Below are 21896 nucleotides of genomic sequence, written 5' to 3'. Positions count from 1 at the left end.
TTCTCCCCCCTTTTCTAATGGAACAGACGCCATCTATGTATGACACACATGGTCCTGATGAAAAATATCACATCGCTTGAGTGACCACCTCTATGGTATTCAGTGGCCACATTGATGGCATTAGACTGGGAGGCAGGACGACTTGCCAGTAATTGAAAAGTAATCCAGGAAATATTCACAGACCGCCTCACTGTATCACCACATACACAACACGGCAATCCTTTTGTCCCAGCGGGGGCCAGACAGGGATTCCCAGGTGTGGTGTCCCTTGGAGGGACTGCTGCACACTATGATTGTGCAAAGAGGCATAGATCGTGCATTGCTGCTAACAGAGAAGCACAAAACTCCTTATATTACTGTGCTGCATGTAACAGGAATAGCTGAATCCAGTATAGCAGGCCAGAGTTTGGACATGCACACACTCAGCTTGTCCTAAGTGAGCAACCTCCATCATGCTGCTGGCTGTGCCCCTTTTTGACCCCCCAGCCATAATGCATCCACAGGACCTCCTTCCCTCAGCCAATGCCCACTCAGCACTGCGCTGTTCTTCATGTGGGCAGAGTTTGTTATTAACACATGGCCTGCCATTCCAGGTTTTATAGCTGTCTGCTGGCTCTGCTCAGCTTCTCTCACTGAAGGTCTGTCTGGAAAAGGAGGGCAGCCAATTTTCTCTGAGCTGCTCTTGCCCTGAGCCATAATCTGTCTGGTTCGGCCACGTCACAACCTCAGCCTGTCTTCAGCCACCTTCTCCTGCTCACACTCACATACAAGCACCTTCTTGCATCCATCTGGCATTCAGACAAACCCCCAAATCCGAAACCAATCATGACGAAGTGAATAGCAAGCAGCAGCAGCAGCTGGGCCATGGTGTCCAATGGCACAGGACTGAGGATCCCCAGCGAGATTCAAAGGACAATTACAACTGTTTGGAAGGCCAGTGCTGTGCGTGACGGACTCCTGAAGGGCTGGGGAGAAAAGGCTCCATGCAGCTCCTCACTCCAGCCACCATGACTGAGGGGCCCCCCCCAATGCAGTGGAAAAGGGAGAGTGCTGCTTAGAGACAAAGATTCTCAACTCCAAGGAACTTCAGACAACATGTGAGGACATCCCAATAAAAGAAGAGAAATTACAGGATTTTACTGGTCAACCGACACTCCAGCCACTGGAGTTCTCCGGAGTTTGCACACACTCTTCTGTGTGGTCAAATACACTATTTTACAGCACCAGACAAAAAGGCTTCCTTCAAGGCCTGGAAAACATGAGGAGGACAAGGTTTTCCTTGCTTGTTGCTCTGGTGATCTGCCCCTTACATGAGCAGGCTGCAGAGGTGCTGATTCTGCTCCATGCAAAAGAGGAGACGGTCTGGAACGTGGCCCTGATGCCATCCCACTGCCTGGGAGGGAGACAAGCCTAATGGGAGGTCATTGAACCTTCGTGCCCTCTTCCTTCTGCAACTTGACATGATTTCCCCAACCCAGAAATGCCCCCATTAGGTGAGACACTCACATCCTCACTGCTTCACATTCTGCCACCTGGTCCCTGTTTCTTCCCCTCCCTGCCTGTCTAGTTACCTCCATGCTCTCCTTGCAGTCCTTGCTCCTTAAGTGCATTTCAGGGCCTTCAAAACCCACATTTTCTGCTGCAGTGTCTGCCTCCAGTCAGCCTCCTGCAGCTGTTCTTTCACAAAGCCCAGTCCCTAGGAGTGACCTTGAGCAGCACACAAGACAGGTGCTGTATCCACTCCAGGTGATGTCCTGGAATTCAGAGGATTGTACCTGATGGTGAGGGGAACACTGACAGGCCGATGCAGGGGGCAGGAGGAAGTCAGATGTAAAGGGGGTGTATTGGCAGGGCAGTTTCCCAGAACAGTTGTGGGTGGAATTTCTATTATCTCTCTAAGGGCCCAGGACTAATGGCCAATAGTGCTGAAGCTCAGCGCCAGCGCTAGATGTCATAAACCGTAAAGCACATTTGGGGCACCCTTGGAGTAAGTAGTGCCCAACCTGGAAGTGACTAGTGATGATGTCGTCACCAGTTCCTACCAGTGGCAGAAGACAAACATTGAGAAATGCTGTGTAAGTGGAATGAAACCCCCCCCCACCACATCGCCTGTCCCGCTGAGACACACACCTGGAATGATACAGATGTTTGACCCAGGCTGTGTGAAGGCAGGGCAGAGATCTGGGGCTTTGTCTTCTCTGGGCCAGGCCAGGATGCTGGAAGGATCCTTTCCAGTTGTAAACTCCTGCTCTCTTGGTAATGAGTTTTATTCCACTTGCCTCTGTTCACACCAGGAATGAAGAAGCTGAAAACAGTCCAGGCAAGAAGGGACGTTTCATTGGAATCCAAATGAAATCAATCATCAGATAGGCACACACAAAATTCCCAGCCATTAGTATCTATAACACTGCCACAAACTAGAAACTGCCCAAGGTAAGTGACAAACTTGAAATCAATGGAAAATCCATGACAGTTTTAGCTCTCAGTACACCAGCCTTTTCACCCCCAGACCACAGGGTCAGGCATTTGCCCATATCCACGGTTTCAGCTATCCGCAGGGGTTCCGGAACAGAACCCCACAGATAAGGGGGCACATCTGTACTGCTTGGAGCTGGGATTCTTAAACTGGTGGATCACTACCCACCAGCCCAGGAATACCTTCTGTCCCAAGCAGTGGCACAATTGTGGCTATCATATTGCCACCATCCCTCTGCTCTGCCCCTTAAGGGAGCAGAGAAAAGGATTCCTTTCAATTATCCTCATATCGATTGGGGAACAGTGACCAGCCTGCGATCCTTTTTGACTTGCACGTCGGGGGAAGAATACCAGGCAAGTCTGCCACAAAAACCCTTGACTTCTGTAACGTGGACTTCCCTCAGATGAGGAGTCTGATTAGAAGGAGGTTGAAAGGGAAGGTAAATACCAGTCTCTCCAGAGTGGATGGAGGCTGTTTCAAACATCTGTCTTCACAGCAGATGACCTCTAGCAGACCTCAAGAAGACCTCCTGACTAAGGAATTAAGGGCAAAATCCCTTCCTGCACTGGAACATGCAAGCCAAGAGGCTTGCACTCTATCGAGCTTGGGATAGGGGCTTGAAGCGGTTCAGATAGAGGTAAGGGGAAAATTTTCCCCTTACCTCTGGGTAAGGTATACTGGCCCCTATGGGTCTCTTTGAACCTGCTCCACCTTCTGAGGACAGACTGTCATTCTGAGAAGTGTGTCCTGATGCTAAAAGTTGGAGAACCACCTTGGGTGTTATTTTTATAGCAGAAGCCATCCATTCCTCTCCTGACATCTTGTTCAGAGTAGCTGAGCACTGTTGTAGCTGATAGAGCAGACTTTAGGGGAATGATTAAAAGAACCTAATGAAACACAGACCTCTGCTGGAACTATTTATTTATTTGAAAGGATTTGTGAGCTCATGGCAATCTTTCCAAGCCTGGGATGGGATGGGTAGACTCCATGACTCCCAGCAGTTGCCTCTATGACATGTTCAACTTTATGACATCATGAAGCCAAGGTGACCTCTGTTGGAGCACAGGGATTCTCAGGGGGGTCTCTGCCAGAAGGTGGAGGCCACATGGAGGAGAGGAGGCAGCAGGAGTGGTACCTAAGTGGTGGCTGGGGAGAGAAGGCAAGTTCACTTTGCGTGACTTGCAGGAGGAGGGGATAGGAAGTGGCATGAAGCAGGCGGCTATCCACGGCCTGAAGCTGGCGGATGTCAACCGGCTGGCCTGGTGGAAGCTGGTGGACATGAAGGGACAAAAGCCGGTGGCCATCTGCTTTCGGAAGCCAAGTATAGATATGTTGCCTGAGTCGCGACGAAGCGGGTAGATGTTAGCAGATGAAAACTGGTGGACGTTGCCCACCGAAGCCAGCTGGCGGAAGCCACTGGATAGCTGCGGATTGAAACCAGGGAGTGTGTGCATGGAGGGTGGGTGAATGGGGGTTGGCTTGATGCTCCGGCATTGCCGACTTCGTGTGTGTGCGTGGTGGGGCATATGTGGTCAAGGCCAGTGGTGCTTTGACCTTGGGAGCTGACAGAGCTCGGCTTCCAGGCATCCCATGTGCATCGGATGGAGGAAAGAAACAATTGGTGGAGATCCGTGGATGAAAGGTGGTGGAAGTCGGCGTGTGGAAGCCAGGCATAAGGCTGGCAGGCAGAAACCGGTGGATGTGCCTGGACTACGTATTACACTGGGGAGGGGACATACAGTCTGGGGAGTCATGGAAGCCCCACCCAATCAGGAAGACTTGAATCACTGACCTGCCTGCCCATTCATAGTACTGACCCTGCCACAACTGAGAAGGGGAGTTCACCGACAACCTCAAACCCTCCTGATATTTCCTGTACATAAACTAAGAGTCAAGTGGATTAAAACATATGTTCAAGTAAGCAAATATTTAGTTCATGATAAGTAAACCTTTTTACAAATTTAAATTTTTACAAATTTAAGTGCTTCTTAAATATTGTGGCTCTCAGACTTCTGAAGTCTATTGTATGTGGCTCGTATGTAAAGCAAGTTTGGCGTTCCCTGATTTATATGGTTTCTATTCTGTGTGGGTCCTTTGATGCCGGATCAGTTGTGAACTCAAAATATAGCTCTTTCCACACTCCAAACATTGATACGGTTTCTCCCCTATGTGGTATTTTTGATGCACAGTCAGCTTTCCATTCTGACTGAAGCTCTTTCCACACTTCAAACATTTATATGGTTTCTCCCCTGTGTGGGTTCTTTGATGCACAGTCAGGTCGCAGCTCTGACTGAAGCTCTTTCCACATTCCAAGCAATGATATGGTTTCTACCCCGTGTGGGTTCTTTGATGCACAGTCAGGTGTGAACTCTGACTGAAGCTCTTTCCACACTCCAAACATTTATATGGTTTCTGCCCTGTGTGGGTTCTTTGATGCAGAGTCAGGCTACTTCTTGCACTGAAGCTCTTTCCACACTCCAAACATTTATATGGTTTATCCTCTGTGTGGGTTCTTTGATGCACAGTCACGTGTGAGCTCTGACTGAAGCTCTTTCCACACTCCAAGCATTGATATGACTTCTCCCCTGTGTGGGTTCTTTCATGCACAGTCAGATTATTTCTTGCAGTGAAGCACTTTCCACACTCCAAGCATTGATATGGCTTCTCCCCTGTGTGGTATTTTTGATGCAAAGTAAGGCGTCTGCTCTCAGTGAAGTTCTTTCCACACTCTAAGCATTGATATGGTTTCTCCCCTCTGTGGTTTCTTTGATGCACAGTCAGGCCTCTGCTCTCAGTGAAGCTCTTTCCACACTCCAATCATTTGTATGGTTTCTCCTCAATATGGGTTCCTTGATGCAGAGTCAGGTGTGAGCTCCGACTGAAGCTCTTTCCGCACTCCAAACATTTATATGGTTCCTGCCCCATGTGGATTCTTTGATGTACAGTCAGGTTGCAGCTCTGAATGAAGCTCTTTCCACACTCCCAGCATTTGTATGGTTTCTCCTCCATGTGGGTTCTTTGATGCAGAGTCAGGTGTGAGGTCTGACTGAAGATCTTTCCACACTCCAAACATTTATATGGTTTCTCCCCTGTGTGGGTTCTTTGATGCACAGTCAGGCTACTTCTTGCACTGAAGCTCTTTCCACACTCCAAGCATTTGTATGGTTTCTGCCCCATGTGGGTTCTTTGATGCACAGTCAGGTGTGAGCTCTGAATGAAGCTCTTTCCACACTCCAAGCACTGATATGGTTTGTCCCCTGTGTGGGTTCTTTGATGCACAGTCAGGTGTGAGCTCTGACTGAAGCTCTTTCCACACTCCAGGCATTTATATCGTTTTTCTCTTTCACGGTTTGTGTGACGTGTTCCAAGTTCTGATTTACAGCTGATGGTTTTTGCCAATTGAGGATGTTCCTTCCCCCTCATTCCAGCTTCTTTTTCTGGATCAACTGGGATGACATTGAAGACCCTCCCATGAAGAGCATCACCTTTATTACTCCATTCCTCTGTCTCACTTCCATGCTGCTCCTCTGGTCTGTCATAATGCACAGCTCTTGTGTGGGTCTTTTTATGGAAGATAAGATCTGTGTTGGTGCTGAAGCTCTTTCTTGTCTGAGGAAATATAAATGAAGACCTTCCCTCCTCCCTCCTTGATCCATCCTGGTCTCTAAAAGTTACTTCCTGTATATAGTGCATGGTTCTTTTTGGTGACACCCCCCATGGTTCCCTTTCATCCTTTTCTCTATTGCTTCCTGGAACAAAGAGAGAAGCTTGATGAGCAGCCCAATAGAAAAATGGGACCTCTAAAGACTCCCAGGAAGGTATTTATTAATTTATTTCCAGTACTTTTCTTCTTCCTTTCTCCCAAAGGATCCCAAGGCAGCCATTCAAAGCATTTCTTAGGATTGCAGCCCTCTCAGTAAACCATTCACAGTTGGCTGTTGTTCAGGAGTAAAAATTACAGCTGCCAGGCTTGTTGCAACCTGACAAACCCAGGGATTGGGGCAGCTTTGTATCCTTTGTAGAGAATGTTTCTTTGGAAAAGTCACAAGAGGGGTTCTCCCTCAGGATTTTCTAGGGCTTCACAACAGTTTCAATGCCATATTATCTGTGCCAGAGGGTGGCACAGAGGTCAGGTCTGCAACTGATTTTCCCTTAGGGGATATGTGGCCAAAATTTTGCTTACAGAGGTGAGGTGTCCCCAGTCAGCCAGCACACACTGATCCAAAGCTAGTGTTGTATTAAGCAGTGTTGTGTGTAATAGAATTACCTGCTGATTCCTCTTCTTCCTGGTGCTCCTGGAAAAATGCAGACTCTCCTTCCTCCAGCTGGGTAACAAAGGCAGGTTTAGGAAACTCCTCTGAGAAAGAAACAAGAGAATGAGATCCTCCTGCTTACAAAATATCCAGCCTTTCCAAAACGACTGCCCCCCACCTCCAGAGTGGCTTGGAATGGGACAGGACAGGAGGTGACCTCGCTGAACACCTTCACATGAATGAGCTGAATGGTCAGTTCTGAAAGGGTCAGTCTGGTTTGTGTAAGTACAGGCTCATTGCCCATGAGTACTGGAATGATGGACAAGTTGGGAATCCAGTTGTGAACGAGAACCCAGCCACGCTTCTCTCATCAACCTCTCAGCATATGGAAGGGAAGCCTCAACCTGAAGGCTGGCTAACCACCTCCTCTTCTGACAATTCCCTCTCTGCAAAGTGACTGGGAATTTTGGCAATCCTGGCCTTTTCCTGCCTTTTCATCTCCTCAGCAAGACTCTCACTAGAGCACCAGATTCTCAGTCCAGAACAGCCATAGCTCAGTGAATGAGTACGTGTTTTGCACACAAAAGACCCAGAAACCATCCCTGGCATCAAGAGAGGGCTGGGAGACATCCCTGCTTGAACCCCTGGACAGCTGCTGTCAATCAGTGTAGGCAGTACTGAACCAGATGAGTCTGACTCAGAAGGCAGATTCCCTCTGCCCCAGAACACCACGAATGCCTCCCCAGACAAGCCCAGGAAGAGCTGCTTAAAGGGCCAAGACACCCCTTGTCTTCCCCTCGGCTCCCAATGTTCTTCTTCAGCAAACCCATTTTTTATAGCCAGAGAAAGTGCTAAGATCTGTCACTGAAGAAAAGCAGAAGAAAGAGGACTTAAGTTGGCAGTTTCTCCATTTTGCTCTGATGTCCAAATAGAGCTGGCAAATCAGCAGGTTCCAAAGACTTTGCTGATGCCACAACAGTCTACGTCCAAGATGGCATAAGCCAAAAGTCCCGGAGCTGGTCTGGTAAACATACTTCGCTCTTGGAATCAGAAAGAGATGAAAATAATCTCGATTCCTCATTCCTGCTTAAATGAAAACCTCTCACATGCTGGAGAAGGAGTGGCTTTATCGGCCAAAACACCCCTGGGCTTTCCTGTGACTCATAATGGCAGTTAAACCTCCTTCTGTACAAAGCCGTTTAGATCTGGTCACCAAAGAAAACCAAGAGAAGGAGGATTCCAGTGGCCTGTTTGGTTCTGATGCCCAAATAGGGTTTGCAAAGTGGCATGTTCCAAATGCCTTTCTGGATGCCAAGACAGACCAAGTTGAAGATGGCATCAGACACAAGCCCTGGAGGTGATCTGGAAAACATATGTGGGAGTTGGGAGAAATAATCTTCAGTCCTGGCCCCCTTCACTTTAGACATGAAACCTCCCATAGAGGGAACCAGAGGAGACCCACATCATGCTCCCAGCACAACAGGCCAGTGTTTCTCTGGAGACATCAGGCATGGGTCATGGATACATAGCCCCTTTCGTCAGCCAGAGAAATCCCACATTCCCCCGGTGATAGGACTAACGGACAGGTCATGCAAAATCCCCCCAGCAGCAGTGCCTAGTACTTGACAAACCACCAATTCATGGGGAAAGAAGCTGGACAATACAGAAGAAGGACTGGAGGAGGCGTGACCAGCACTGTCAGGTACAAGTGGTGCATTTTGCAGGTCCAGAAAGCATCAGTCAGACCATGCTCAGCTCTATAACAGCCAGGAACATCAGTCATGTCCAGGACATGAGTTCCAGCCCCACATGCCCCATTTTATGGTGCAATTCTAACAGTGGAAAACAAGAATAGCCGCTGGGAAGCAAGAATTTAGTTCCTACGTACCAAGAATAAAGGACACCCTTACCCAGAGAGGCCACCATCTCATAATTCTCCAGAATGACATCCCTGTACAGAGCCTTTTGGCCCAGCTCCAGCAGAATCCACTCTTCTTCTGTGAAGCGCACAGCCACCTCCTGGAAGGACACCGGACCCTGGAAGAAAAAATAAATTGGTTCTGTTCCCAAGAGAACGTCCCACCCTTTCGATAAAACATTTCTCTGCTCTTTTCCCCTCAGCCTTAAAGAGAAATTAAGTTGGGATCAACTGGTATTTTCCTGCAGTATATTTAGCAAATCAGTTCTTTACACATCATTTTCTCCTCCCTTTTCTAACAGAACAGACGCCATCCATGTATGACACACGTGGTCCTGATGAAAAATATCACATCGCTTGAGTGGCCACCTCTATGGTATTCAGTGGCCACATCGATGGTATTTGACTGGGAGGCAGGACGACTTACCAGCAATTGAAAAGTGGTCCAGGAACTGGCGGAGGATCAGATTAAAGAGATATTTGATACTATATACAGAGTCAATTCTAGATATGCAAGACTGAATAAAAAGCCAAGAGAAATAGTGATAAAATTCACAAAAAGATCTACAAGAGATAATATACGAAAAAGACTGGAAGAAAAACAAAGAATAGTGGAGGAAGAGCAGGTGAGAATTTTGAGAGAAGTGCCCTGGAAAATTTGCTAAAAAAGAGCATCTTACAGAAACTTTGCTGCAATATTAAGAAGAAATAGTGTGAAATACCATTGGCAAATTCCGGAAGGCCTTCTGTTTGTTTATGAAGAGAAAAGATTTAATATAAATTCAATGATGAATGTTGAACAATTTTTATCAAAATATGGAGAAAGCCTGGGAGAACAAAACAGGGAATTCTCAGAGAAAGAGAGCACTTCCTCTCAGGAAGAGGAAGAATCCTCGGATCAAATTCAAAACGAACAGAATGGAGGAAAGGAAAAAAAGAAAGAGAAGGAGCAAGTTATAGAAGACAGCCAAGAACAAGAAGCAGAAGGAGCAGTAGGAGGAAGAAGGAAAATACAAACAAGACAGAGAACAAGTAAATTAACAAGAAAGACAAAAAAAATTTCTAAGTGAAAATGGCTGAACAACAAATGAAATTTTTTTCTGTAAATATTAATGGACTGAATTCTCCTCAGAAGCGTAGAAGAATATTCCATCAGTTATAGCAAACCAAAGCAGATGTAATCTTTATACAAGAAACACACATTAGAAAAAATGATGCTAGATTTCTTAATAATAGAAAAATGGGAACTTTATTTTTTGCCTCAGACCCACACCAGAAGAAAAGGGGGGTAGCTACATATGTTAACCCCAAATTGGAACCCAAATTGAAATGGCAATCGGAAGATGGGAGAATGTTGATTGTGGAGATCCAAGTTGAAACAAGGAAAGCATTAATTGTCAATATTTATGCACCAAACACCCATCAAGATAAGTTTTATAGAAGATTATATGAGAAACTAATCACGGGAGAAGACAGGGATCTTTTTTTATTTGGAGATTTTAATGCGGTTTTTCAAGCTAAATGGGACAGAAAATTTAACAAAAGATCTTTAAAAAGAGGAGGAACCCTACCCAGACTTTTTTTGGAAATGGCAGAAGAATTACAGGTGATTGATACATAGAGAACACAATAGCCAGAGAAAAAACAGTTTACATATTATTCAAATTCACATAATTCCTGGTCCAGAATTGATATGTGCTGGGCTTTAATATCCAGTTTAGGTGGAACATTTCAGACTGAAATTTTACCTAATATATATGCAGATCATAATCCAATTTCTTTAATAATAAATAAAAAATTAAGGAGAAATACTTGGAAGCTAAATACAACTCAGTTGAGTAATCAGAAATTTTTGAATCAAGCAAAAACAGAAATGGAATTTTTTTTTAAGACCAATTTTCATCCAGAAACTAAAACACAAATGGTGTGGGATGCAAGTAAAGCATTTTTTCGAGGATTAGCAATAAGAAATGCAGCAAAACAAAGAATTGGAAAAGAGAAGAAAATGAAAGATCTTGTACAAAGATTAGAGAATGATGAAAAGGAATTACAGAAAGAACCTACAAATCAAAGAATCCAACAAAAGATTAAGAAGATACAACATGAAATCAAAATATTCCAAACCCAGGAAATGGAGAAGAAATTGAAAATGGCAAAACAGAATTTTTTTGAAAATGCAAACAAACCAGGAAGATGGTTAGCTTACAAGCTCAAAAAAGAAAGACAAAAAAATCATATTAAGACATTGAAAGATTTGACTGGAAAAGAGGAAACAGAATTAGAAATTAAAAAAACCATTATTGAACAATTTTATCAGGTATTATACGGGAGAAAAAATATAGAACACCAGAAACAAACAGTATATCTGAAGAAAAACAACACCATGAAAATTTTAGATGATCAAAAGAATTTATTGGAAAATGCAATTATATAAGTGAAATTACAGAAGCGATTAAAAGACAAAACTCCAAAAAATGCCAGACCCTGATGGATTACCAGTTGAATATTATAAGAAATTTGAAGAAGTATTGTTGTTACCATTTAAAAAAGTGATTGATGACATATGGGAGACTGGAGAAATGCCAAATTCATGGAAGGAAGGAACAATTACTTTGATATATAAATCAGACACGGATGAAAAAGAAATTAAAAACTATAGACCCATTTTACTTTTAGACACAGACTATAAAATTTTCGCTTCAGTTTTAGGTACAAGATTTAAAAAAGTATTAAATCAAATAAATAAAGATCAAACTTGTTTTTTTTACCAAAAAGACAATTGAAAAACAATGTGAGAATTATAATAAATATATTGAAATTTTTTGAAGCGCATCCAGATAAGAAATTAGCTCTAGTATTCTTAGATGCTGAGGAAGCTTTTGACAATTTACATTGGGACTTTATGATTAATTGTCTTCAAGAATTAGATTTTGGTCCAAAATTTATCAAGATGATACAAGGAATATATTCGGACCAAAAAGCAAGGATAAGAGTAAATGGAGAATTGATGAGACAGATTAACATTCAACAAGGAGTAAGACAAGGTTGTCCACTTTCACCATTGTTGTTTATTTTGACATTAGAAATACTGAATAATGTAATAAGAGAAGATGACAGGGTGAAACCGCTCAAAATTAAAAGTGAAGAATATAAACTACAAGCGGCTGCGGATGATTTGGTATTTATCCTCGAAGATCCACTCAATTCCATGGAATTTTTGATAGAAGACTCAAAACAATATGGAGAAGTAGCAGGCTTAAAAATAAATTACCAGAAGACCAAAATGATACTTAAAAATATAAAAGACAACGATATAGAATGATTAAAAGAATTTGGACTACAGATAACAAACAAAGTAAAATATCTAGGAATTATAATTACAAAAAAAGACAAGTACATTACTGGAAGACAACTATATTAAATTAATGAAAGAAGTAAAAAAAAGATTTGGAGAAATATAATAAACTGCAACTATCTCTAATGGGAAGAATAGCTTTATTGAAAATGAAAATATTGCCCAAATTAATGTTTTTATTCCAGACTATTCCGATTATTTTGAAGAGAACTTTTTTCGAAGAAATGAATAAAATTACTATAAAATTTGTCTGGCAAGGCAAAAAACCGAGAATAAGACTGAAATTACTTCAAGAGGATAAAAAAAGAGCAGGATTTGGATTACCAGACTGGAAATTATATTATCAAGCAGCAGCCTTAAACTGGATAAAAGATTGGGGACTCATAATAAACTCGAAAATTTTAACACTAGAAGCACATGATTTACAAATAGGCTGGCACGCATTCCTGTTTTATGATAAACAGCACGGATATTTTAAACAACACATTTTAAGAAGATCTTTAATTTGGATATGGGATCAGATAAAATATAACATATATTCTAAATTACCTAGATGGATAAAACTGCTTGAAATAGCAACCAATCCAAACTGGATTAAAAAAGAACAAAATAAAGCATATAGCGAGTTGCTGAATAATAAAGGAGAGATCCTAAGTAAGTCTGAGTTAGAAGAGAAAAGAATAAAGCTGGACTGGTGGAATGAAATGCAAATAAGAACAAGATTATGAGAAGACCAAAAAGTAGGTCTATATGAAGAAGATATAAGTTTTGATAAAATATTTTTGATTGATGAGGGGAAATACATAAGAAAAATGTAGTTTTCTCCTGGAGATAAGAATGGAAGATGAGATAGTTAAAGATGCAATGGTGCGTTGGGCAAAAAATTTTGGATATAATATATCGATGGATGACTGGAATCAAATTTGGAATACAAATATTTCGATAACTAAAGCAGTGTCTTTTAAAGAGAATTTATATAAAATGTTCTATAGATGGTATTTAATGCCAGAGAAATTAGCAAAAATGTACTCTGGGTTATCAAATAAGTGTTGGAAATGTAATGAGGTAGAAGGAACTTTTTATCATATGTGGTGGACATGCGAAAAAGCAAAGAAATACTGGAAAATGATACATAAATTGTTGCAAGAGATATTGCATTGTGTATTACCATTCAAACCAGAAATATTCCTCCTAAATGTGACATCAGAAATTAAAGACCAATGTAAGAAATACCTTATTGTACATATTGCTGCAGGGACAAAACGTCCCTGGAACGTGCTGGAATCCCTAGCATGTATGCACTACTGAAACAGAGACGCCTGCGTTGGCTCGGTCATGTCGTGAGAATGGATGATGGCCGGATCCCAAAGGATCTCCTCTATGGAGAACTCATGCAAGGAAAGCGCCCTACGGGTAGACCACAGCTGCAATACAAGGACATCTGCAAGAGGGATCTGAAGGCCTTAGGAGTGGACCTCAACAAGTGGGAAACCCTGGCCTCTGAGCGGCCCGCTTGGAGGCAGGCTGTGCAACATGGCCTTTCCCAGTTTGAAGAGACACTTGGCCAACAGTCTGAGGCTAAGAGGCAAAGAAGGAAGGCCCATAGCCAGGGAGACAGGCCAGGGACGGACTGCACTTGCTCCCAGTGTGGAAGGGATTGTCACTTTTCAGCTGGAGTGGCCTTTTCAGCCACACTAGACGATGTTCCAAAACCACATTTCACAGCGCGATACCAGTCTCTCGAGACTGAAGGTTGCCAAAAACAAAACAGCCATAGTGCCTCCCCAGGACCTCCTCTCCTCATTCACTGCCCACTCAGCACTGCACTGCTCTTCCTGTGGGCAGAGTTTGTTCTTAAAACATGGCCTGCCATTCCAGGTTTTGTAGCTGTCTGCTTGCTCTGCTCAACTGCTCTCACTGAAGGTCTATCTGGATAAGGAGGGCATCCAGTGTTCTCTGAGCTGCTCTTGCCCTGAGCCATAATCTGTCTGGTTCGGCCACGTCACAACCTCAGTCTGTCTTCAGCCACCTTCTCCTGCTCACACTCATGCAAAGCACCCTGCTGCATCCATCTGGCATTCAGACAAACCCCCAAATCCAAAACCAATCGTGACGAAGCGAATGGCAAGCAGCAGCAGCGAATGGCAGAGGACTGAGGATCCCCCGCGAGATTCAAAGGACAATTACAACAGTTTGGAAGGCCAGTGCTGTGTATGACGGACTCCTGAAGGGCTGGGGAGAAAAAGCTCCATGCGGTTCCTCACTCCAGCCACCATGATTGAGGGCCCCCCCAATGCAGTGGAAAAGGGAAAGTGCTGCTTAGAGACACAGATTCTAAACTCCAAGGAACTTCAGACAACATGTGAGGGCATCCCAATAAAAGGAGACTAATTACAGGATTTTAATGGTCAACCGACACTCCAGCCGTTGGAGTTCTCTGGAGTTCGCACGCACTCTTCTGAGTGGTCTAATACACTATTTTACAGCACCAGACAAAAAGTCTTCCTTCAAAGCCTGGAAGAGAGGAGGAGGACAAGGTGTTCCTTGCACGTTGCTCTGGGGATCCCCTCTTACCTGAACAGGCTGCAGAGGTGCTGATTCTGCTCCATGCAAAAGAAGAGACGGTCTGGAATGTTGCCCTGATGCCATCCCACTGCCTGTAAGGGAGACAAGCCTGATTGGAGGTCATTGAACCTTCGTGCCCTCTTTCTTCTGCAACCTGACATGATTTCCCCAACCCAGAAATGCCTCCATTGGGTGAGACACTCACATCCTCATTCCCTTGCTTCACATTCTTCCTTCTGCCACCTGGTCCCTGTTTCTTCCCCTCCCTGCCTGTCTAGTCACCTCCATCCTCTCCTTGCAGTCCTTGCTTCTTAAGAGCATTTCAAGCCCACTAACACCCACATTTTCTGCTGCAGTGTCTGCGTCCAGTCAGTCTTCCTGCAGCTGTTCTTTCACAAACCCCAGTCCCTAGGAGTGACCTTGAGCAGCACACAAGACAGGTGCTGTTTCCATTCCAGGTGATGTCCTGCAACTCAGGCGATTCGACCTGATGAGGAGGGGAAACTTGACTGGCCAATGCAGGGGGCCGGAGGAAGTCAGGTGTAATGGGGGCATCTTGGCAGGGCAGTTTCCCAGAACAGACGTGGGTTCTATTATCTCTCCAAGGACCCAGTCCTAATGGCCAATAGTGCTGAAGTTCAGCGCCAGCGCTAGGTGTCATAAACGTACCATAAAGCACATTTAGGGCACCCTTGGAGTAAGTAGTGCCCAACCTGGAAGTGACTAGTGATGATGTTGTCACCAGTTCCTTCCAGTGGCAGAAGACAAATATGGAGAAATGCTGTGTAAGTGGAATGAAACCCCCACCACCCGCCCCGCTGAAACACACACCTGGAATGATGCAGGAGTTTTGAGGCTGTGTGAGGGCAGGGCAGAGATCTGGGGCTTTGTCTTCTCTGGGCCAGGCCAGGATGCTGGAAGGATCCCTTCCGGTTGTAAACTCCAGCTCTCTTAGGAAAGAGTTTTATTCCACCTGCCTCTGTTCACACCAGGAACAAAGAAGCTGAAAACAGTCCAAGCAAGAAGGGAGGATCTGAAGGATACACAATTAAAAGACAAGACCCTTGAGAAGCCCCCACCCCCTTCCCTTTCAGGGACAGTCCCAGGGCTCAAACATGGTTCTTGGGCGTCCCTCTTTCCTGCCACTATTCCGGCTCTGACACTGCTCCCCCTTTGGTCTTGTCCCTGTCACACAAACCCCAGCACAGAAGCAGAGCCCTCTAAGGCAGCCCCAGAGAGTAGCGTGCAGCAGGGAGGGCAGGAGTGTCACAGTTCTCTCCAGCCCCCCTTCCCTTCCCTGGCTGGCCTTTCAGCCTTTTCCCCTTACCTCTGGGTAAGGTATGCTGGCCCCTGTGGATCTCCTTGAACCTGCTCCACCTTCTGAGGTGGGTTCTGGACAGATTGTCATTCTAAGAAGTGTGTCCTGATGCTAAAAGTTGGAGAACCACCTTGGGTGTTATTTTTATAGCAGAAGCCATCCATTCCTCTCCTGACATCTTGTTCAGAGTAGCTGAGCGCTGTTGTAGCTGATAGAGCAGACAGACCTCTGCTGGATTTATTTATTTATTTATTTATTTATTTATTTATTTATTTATTTATTTGAGAGGATTTGCAAGCTCATGGCAATCTTTCCAAGCCTGGGATGGGATGGGAGGATGGGTAGGCTCCACGCCTCCCAGCAGGTGCCTCTATGACATGTTCAACTTTATGAGATCATGAAGCCAAGGTGACCTCTGTTGGAGCACAGGGATTCTCAGGGGGGTCTCTGCCAGAAGGTGGAGGCCACATGGAGGAGAGGAGGCAGCAGGAGTGGTACCTAAGTGGCGGCTGGGGAGAGAAGGCAAGTTCACTTTGTGTGACTTGCAGGAGGAGGAGATAGGAAGTGGCGTGAAGCAGGCAGCTATCCACGGCCTGAAGCTGGCGGACGTCGACTGGCTGGCCTGGTGGAAGCTGGTGGACGTGAGCGGACAGAAGCCGGTGGCCGTCTGCTTTCCATTTGAAATATTGAAATATTCATTTCAATTTTTTATTTTTAATAAGTTAGACTTGATGCTACCATGATAGGTGACTGCATTTGGGGAAATGAGACAGACCTGTGCTTTTATCAAATTCTGCAAGAGGGATCTGAAGGCCTTAGGGATGGACCTCAACAAGTGGGAAACCCTGGCCTCTGAGCGGCCTGCTTGGAGGCAGGCTGTGCAGCATGGCCTTTCCCAGTTTGAAGAGACACTTTGCCAACAGTCCGAGGCTAAGAGGCAAAGAAGGAAGGCCCACAGCCAGGGAGACAGACCAGGGACAGACTGCACTTGCTCCCGGTGTGGAAGGGATTGTCTCTCCCAGATTGGCCTTTTCAGCCACACTAGACGCTGTGCCAGAACCACCTTTCAGAGCGCGATACCATAGTCTTTCGAGACTGAAGGTTGCCAATACAGATGTAAATTCTTTAACAATGATAGTAAATGGGAATTACTCCTGGATCAGTGGGGGTAGGATTGCAGACTAAGATTGTTAAAAATTTTCCTGCTTGATGATGTCACTTCCGGTCATGACATCACTTCTGATGGGTCCTGATAGATTCTCAATCTAAAAAGTGGGTCCTGGTGCTAAATGTGTGAGAACGACTGGGTAAGGTATCAAAGTGCTTTGTTGTGTGCTTCTCATAATTCTCACACACCTGGGAATTCTAGCTGGGAAACAGCACCGGACGTGGACAAAGAAGCAACCCCTATTATCTGGGCTCCACCTCGTTAGGCCCAACACCATTTTGTGGCTCTGGGAGGCTGCACCGTACCAGAGAGGGACCTTCTGCCCTCCGGGAGGGTGGTAGAACTACTGTCCTTATGTGCGCATGACTCTGTAACCTTCTAACGGGGTATAAAAGGTGCAGGTTGTGCTGATGGGAATCCTCGCACTCCTAACATCGGAAACGGTACAGCGGTGGTTGTCCTGTTGGGCTTAGACTGAGCCGGCAGGCGAGACACAGCCTGGGAGGGCGATATCTGTAACCCGCATGGGTATGTTTACATGCTTACATGCTACTTATCTCATCCTTATTCTTAGCTTAAAGGAATCTGTTGTGCTGTCACCTCCACATGTTGTTGCATTGCCACCTCGCATGGTCCACTATCCTGAGGGGAAACACATACCCTGGTGCTTCTGGGAGTGAGTCACCAGAGATAGACCAAGCCGAATGGCAACTTCACACCCAGGTGCTCTCACTGCTGGGGGCTCAGGCCACTGTTGCTTGACCTGTTTGTGAGCCAGCACTACAAGCAGCTGCTGAGATTCTTTTTCGGGGGAGATGCCAAGACTCAGAGGGGATGGACACCTTTCATCTCCCTTGGCCCAAAAGCGTTCTGTATACCTTCTGTCCCACCAGACTTCTTTCAAAGGTGTTACTAAATATAAGGCTAGAAGGGGCGAAGGTCCTTCTCGGGGCACCCCACTGGCCCTGTCGCTCCTGGTTTTCCAACCTCAAAAGGCTCTTAGTACACCAGCCTTTCCCTGAGGCCGGACCTGCTATCTCAGGGTACCATCATCCATTCTCAGATAGCAATGCTGCAGCTAACTGCATGGAGATTTGAGTGATAGTGTCGAAATTAGAATATTCAGAGCCAGTTCTCAAGACCCTGCCTTCCTTCCCCTGGTTAATTCCTCATTTCATCCCATCCTTTTGTCCCACTCCCTCAATCGACAGGGAGAGAGAGCAACACAAACTGGGCTTTTGCAGAGCAGTAAGCTTCTTCCCGTTCCGTACCTCTTCCTTCCGCCACCCGGAGGACTTGTTCATATCCTTTAGGTCTCCAAGTCAGAGTAACAGGGTCTCCACTTCTACCACATCCAGGTGGATCCGAGAGGCCACTGTGGAAGCTTACAGGGCACGAGGTGTCTCTACCCCACAGGGGATTCTTTGCCCACCCCCTCAGAGGCGCAGCTACCACTGCAGTGCTCTGTGCCTTCCCTTCTCTAGAGTCCTTGTGCAGGGCAGCCATCTGGAGCTTGCCTCACACTTCCATCAAACATCATAAAATTGACTCCTATGCTTTGCGAGACGGAGCCTTTGCCAGGTGCATTTTGCAGAGTGTGGTTGCTAGTGACTCGGGTTCTTCCCATCCTTGAGGTTGTACGACTTGGGCTTTTCCCAATCATAGGACTGACCCTGCCATGGAGCCACTGCAGAACGGGAAGGTTTGGGCTTGCCTGTGAACTTCCCTTCTCAGTAGTGCCATGGCAGGGTCAGTCCACCTGCCCGTCTGACACTCAAGTCACTGCAAAAAAAAAAAAAAAAGAGAAATAGGATGGAAGAGGTTTAGGAGTTTGGGGGTTCTCTGTGAAGGTATTGCTGGGAGCCACAGAAGGAGTATTATTATTAATTATTATTAACAGTATTTATATACCGCTTTTCAACTAAAAGTTCACAAAGCGGTTTACAGAGAAAAATCAAATAACTAAATGGCTCCCTGTCCCAAAAGGGCTCACAATCTAAAAAGATGCAAGAAAGAACACCAGCAGACAGCCACTAGAAAAGACACTGCTGGGTTGAGGTGGGCCAGTTACTCTCCCCCTGCTAAAAAGAGGAGCACCCACTTGAAAAAGTGCCTCTTACCCAATTAGCAGGGGTTAATTGTCCCTCAGTGCCCCTATCCCTAGGTCTGAGCCCTGCTCTTTGTAGGCCTAAGCTGCTATTTTCTAGTGCCAACAGCTGAATTCTGTGCATGGAGGCGATTGTATCTAGTTCCTGTATGGGCATTCCGGAGGACTCTTTTTTTTTTTTTTTTAATTAACACACACAGACATACAAACATATAACATACACTTAGGAGTGCTAAATACCATATACCATTAGTCATTAATCATACTATATCTCCTCATCTACTACTTATCTACTTCTGCCTCTTATTAGTTTATCCATTTATTTATATAATATATAACTAAATTTTCCCTAATGCCCTATACTATATTTTCTAAATTTTCAGTTTCTATCAAACATAAACTTACTTCAATTACTCATTAATATTAAAACAAAATAATCTAATTACCAAAGTATAACAACGTAGAAATCAATTCTTCCATCTACTTCTAACTCTTCTATTCATTTATATATTTCTTATATCAAATATAATAGATTTTTCCTAATTACCTATATTTCTTCTAAAGATTCACTTTTTATCATCTCAACTAGTTCAATTACTCATTAATATCAAATAATAATAATCTAATTTCCAAATTATATTAAAACCAACCATCTCTTATAATATGTTCTTTACCATTCTCCAATCTAATTCTCCAATCTGATTACATTCTTTTTTCTTTGACATAATAACCACCTATAAAACAATTCATCCACACGCTAACATTTCCAGCTATTTTTTCTAATTCATTCATATATATCAATTTCATATATATTTGTTTTTTAAGTAAATTTAAACCAGTTATTAACTAAATAAAATCCTCCAATTTTATTTAACCCTCAGGTTAACCCTCAGGTGTCCTTTTCTTTCTTTCTTTCCATTTTTTCTCCTGTAATATCTTTAATAATTTATCTCCATAACAGAATCCAATAAGCCCACACTTTCTTGTATAAGGCATGTTCGTTCTTCCAATTAACTGGGATATGTTTTCTTCTCATTGTTCCAACAAATTTTGTATTTTGTGCACCCATGTTACTCTGTCCATCTTCTCTATTTCAATCTCCATCAGCATCCCCTCTAGATCATGTTGATTTTCCACTCTTCTAATTTCTGTATCCACTCTTCTAATGATGATTTCATCCCTCACCATCATCTTTTCCGCTTTCTCCTTCTGTGTATCTTCTACTTGTTTCTTCACATCTTCCAATTGCTCCTTGCACACATCTATCTGTTGTGAGAGAGTCTTTAAACTGGCTTGAATCTGCAAGGACCAACTCAACTGCTGTCTTCTCATTGTGAGCAATTTTTCCAAATTTTTAAGGATCATTTGAGTCCAAATATCTGGAACAGGCTCCATCTTGCAATTTCTCTCTAATCCACAAGACGTCCATGGCATATTATTCTCGTTACTTCCACTACATGTTTTTTCAGTCAGGCATTCTTCAAATTTTTCTTACCAATAACAGTGTGGTCAAGGGAGAAAAACAAAATGAAAGAAACAGTCTCAAGGAGACAAAACTCTTCAACATCCTTAAAAAGTTTCTCATTAACGCCTTGAGTGTATCCAGGGCTTTTAGCCAAATCAGTCAATCAAAGCCAGGGACAATATTAACACATACTTATCTTAAATTTCCGACTTAAACTTTACACTTCATGCTTTTTCTTCCATATGGTATATTCGCACAGAGCCAGCAGGTTGATTGCAGACACTGCACCTCCCCCAGTACTATCCCTGATGATTAGGTTTTCAAAAAGAAACCCACCCACCCCCCACCGTGGGGCTTTCAAAATCCCTAGTACCTGCACTGTGAAAAGATCTTCTCTCTCCTGATAAAGATCTTCAGATTCTCTTCAGACCTGCAGTTTTTTTGGGGAAAACAAACTGTCTCTCAGGAGCCCCTGGAGACATGTCTGTTCATCCACTGTTGGCTCCTCCTCCTCCAGAAGACTCTTTTCTCATGGAATACGTTTAACACTGGGGAGGGGTATTATACAGGGGAGAGGACATACAGTCTGGGAAATCATGGAAACCCCACCCACTCAGGAAGGCTTAGATTAGGGGTGTCCAAAGTTTTTGGCAGGAGGGCCACATCATCTCTCTGACACTGTGTCAGGGGCCCGGGAAAAAAAGAATTAATTTACATTTAAAATTTGAATAAATTTACATAAGTTTACATAAATGAATATATTAAAGATGAACTTATATGAATGAATGAAGGTCTTGCAATATCTCAAGGACTATAAAAGGCCTTGCACAAAGCAAGGCTGACCTTTCCTTTTCTGCCACAACTGCATCACAGACGTGAAACAAGAAGCAGTGGAGGGAGCCCTCATCCCACAGCTCACATGAGAGGTCAAACAGTCACACTCACGCTGAGAGCAGTTGCATCGGGCCAGTGCGGGCTCCAACAAATCTCCTGAGGGCCAGAGACTCATTGGAGACTGTGGGCTCCCTCGAGGGCCGCATTGAGAGGCCATGAGGGCCGCAAGTGGCCCCAGGGCCAGGGTTTGGGCACCCCTGGCTTAGATAACTGCCTGCTTCCCATTCGTAATACTGACCCTGCCACAGCACCACTGAGAAGTGGAGTTCACTGGCATGCTCAAACCCTCCTGTTATTTCCTGGACATAAACTAAGAGTCAAGTGGATTAAAACAAATGTTCAAGTAAGTAAATATTTACTTCATGATAAGTAAATCT

At 44.4% G+C, this 21896-nt stretch overlaps 1 protein-coding gene across 1 annotated transcript in view; it reads right to left on the bottom strand.

The window, feature by feature from the left end:
• LOC136640525 (uncharacterized) overlaps positions 1 to 21896 on the bottom strand; it is a 117019-nt gene that overhangs the window by 24579 nt on the left and 70544 nt on the right. Inside the window, 1 exon segment of the mRNA XM_066615683.1 lies at positions 4632 to 5807. Within this exon segment, the coding sequence (XP_066471780.1) occupies positions 4632 to 5807 (1176 nt within the window).

The sequence above is a fragment of the Tiliqua scincoides genome, chromosome 2 (genome assembly GCF_035046505.1).
Source record: "Tiliqua scincoides isolate rTilSci1 chromosome 2, rTilSci1.hap2, whole genome shotgun sequence".
In the NCBI taxonomy this organism is placed as follows: domain Eukaryota; kingdom Metazoa; phylum Chordata; class Lepidosauria; order Squamata; family Scincidae; genus Tiliqua; species Tiliqua scincoides.
The sequence above is the reverse complement of the archived record's forward strand: the minus strand, read 5'-3'. Positions and strand labels throughout refer to the sequence as shown.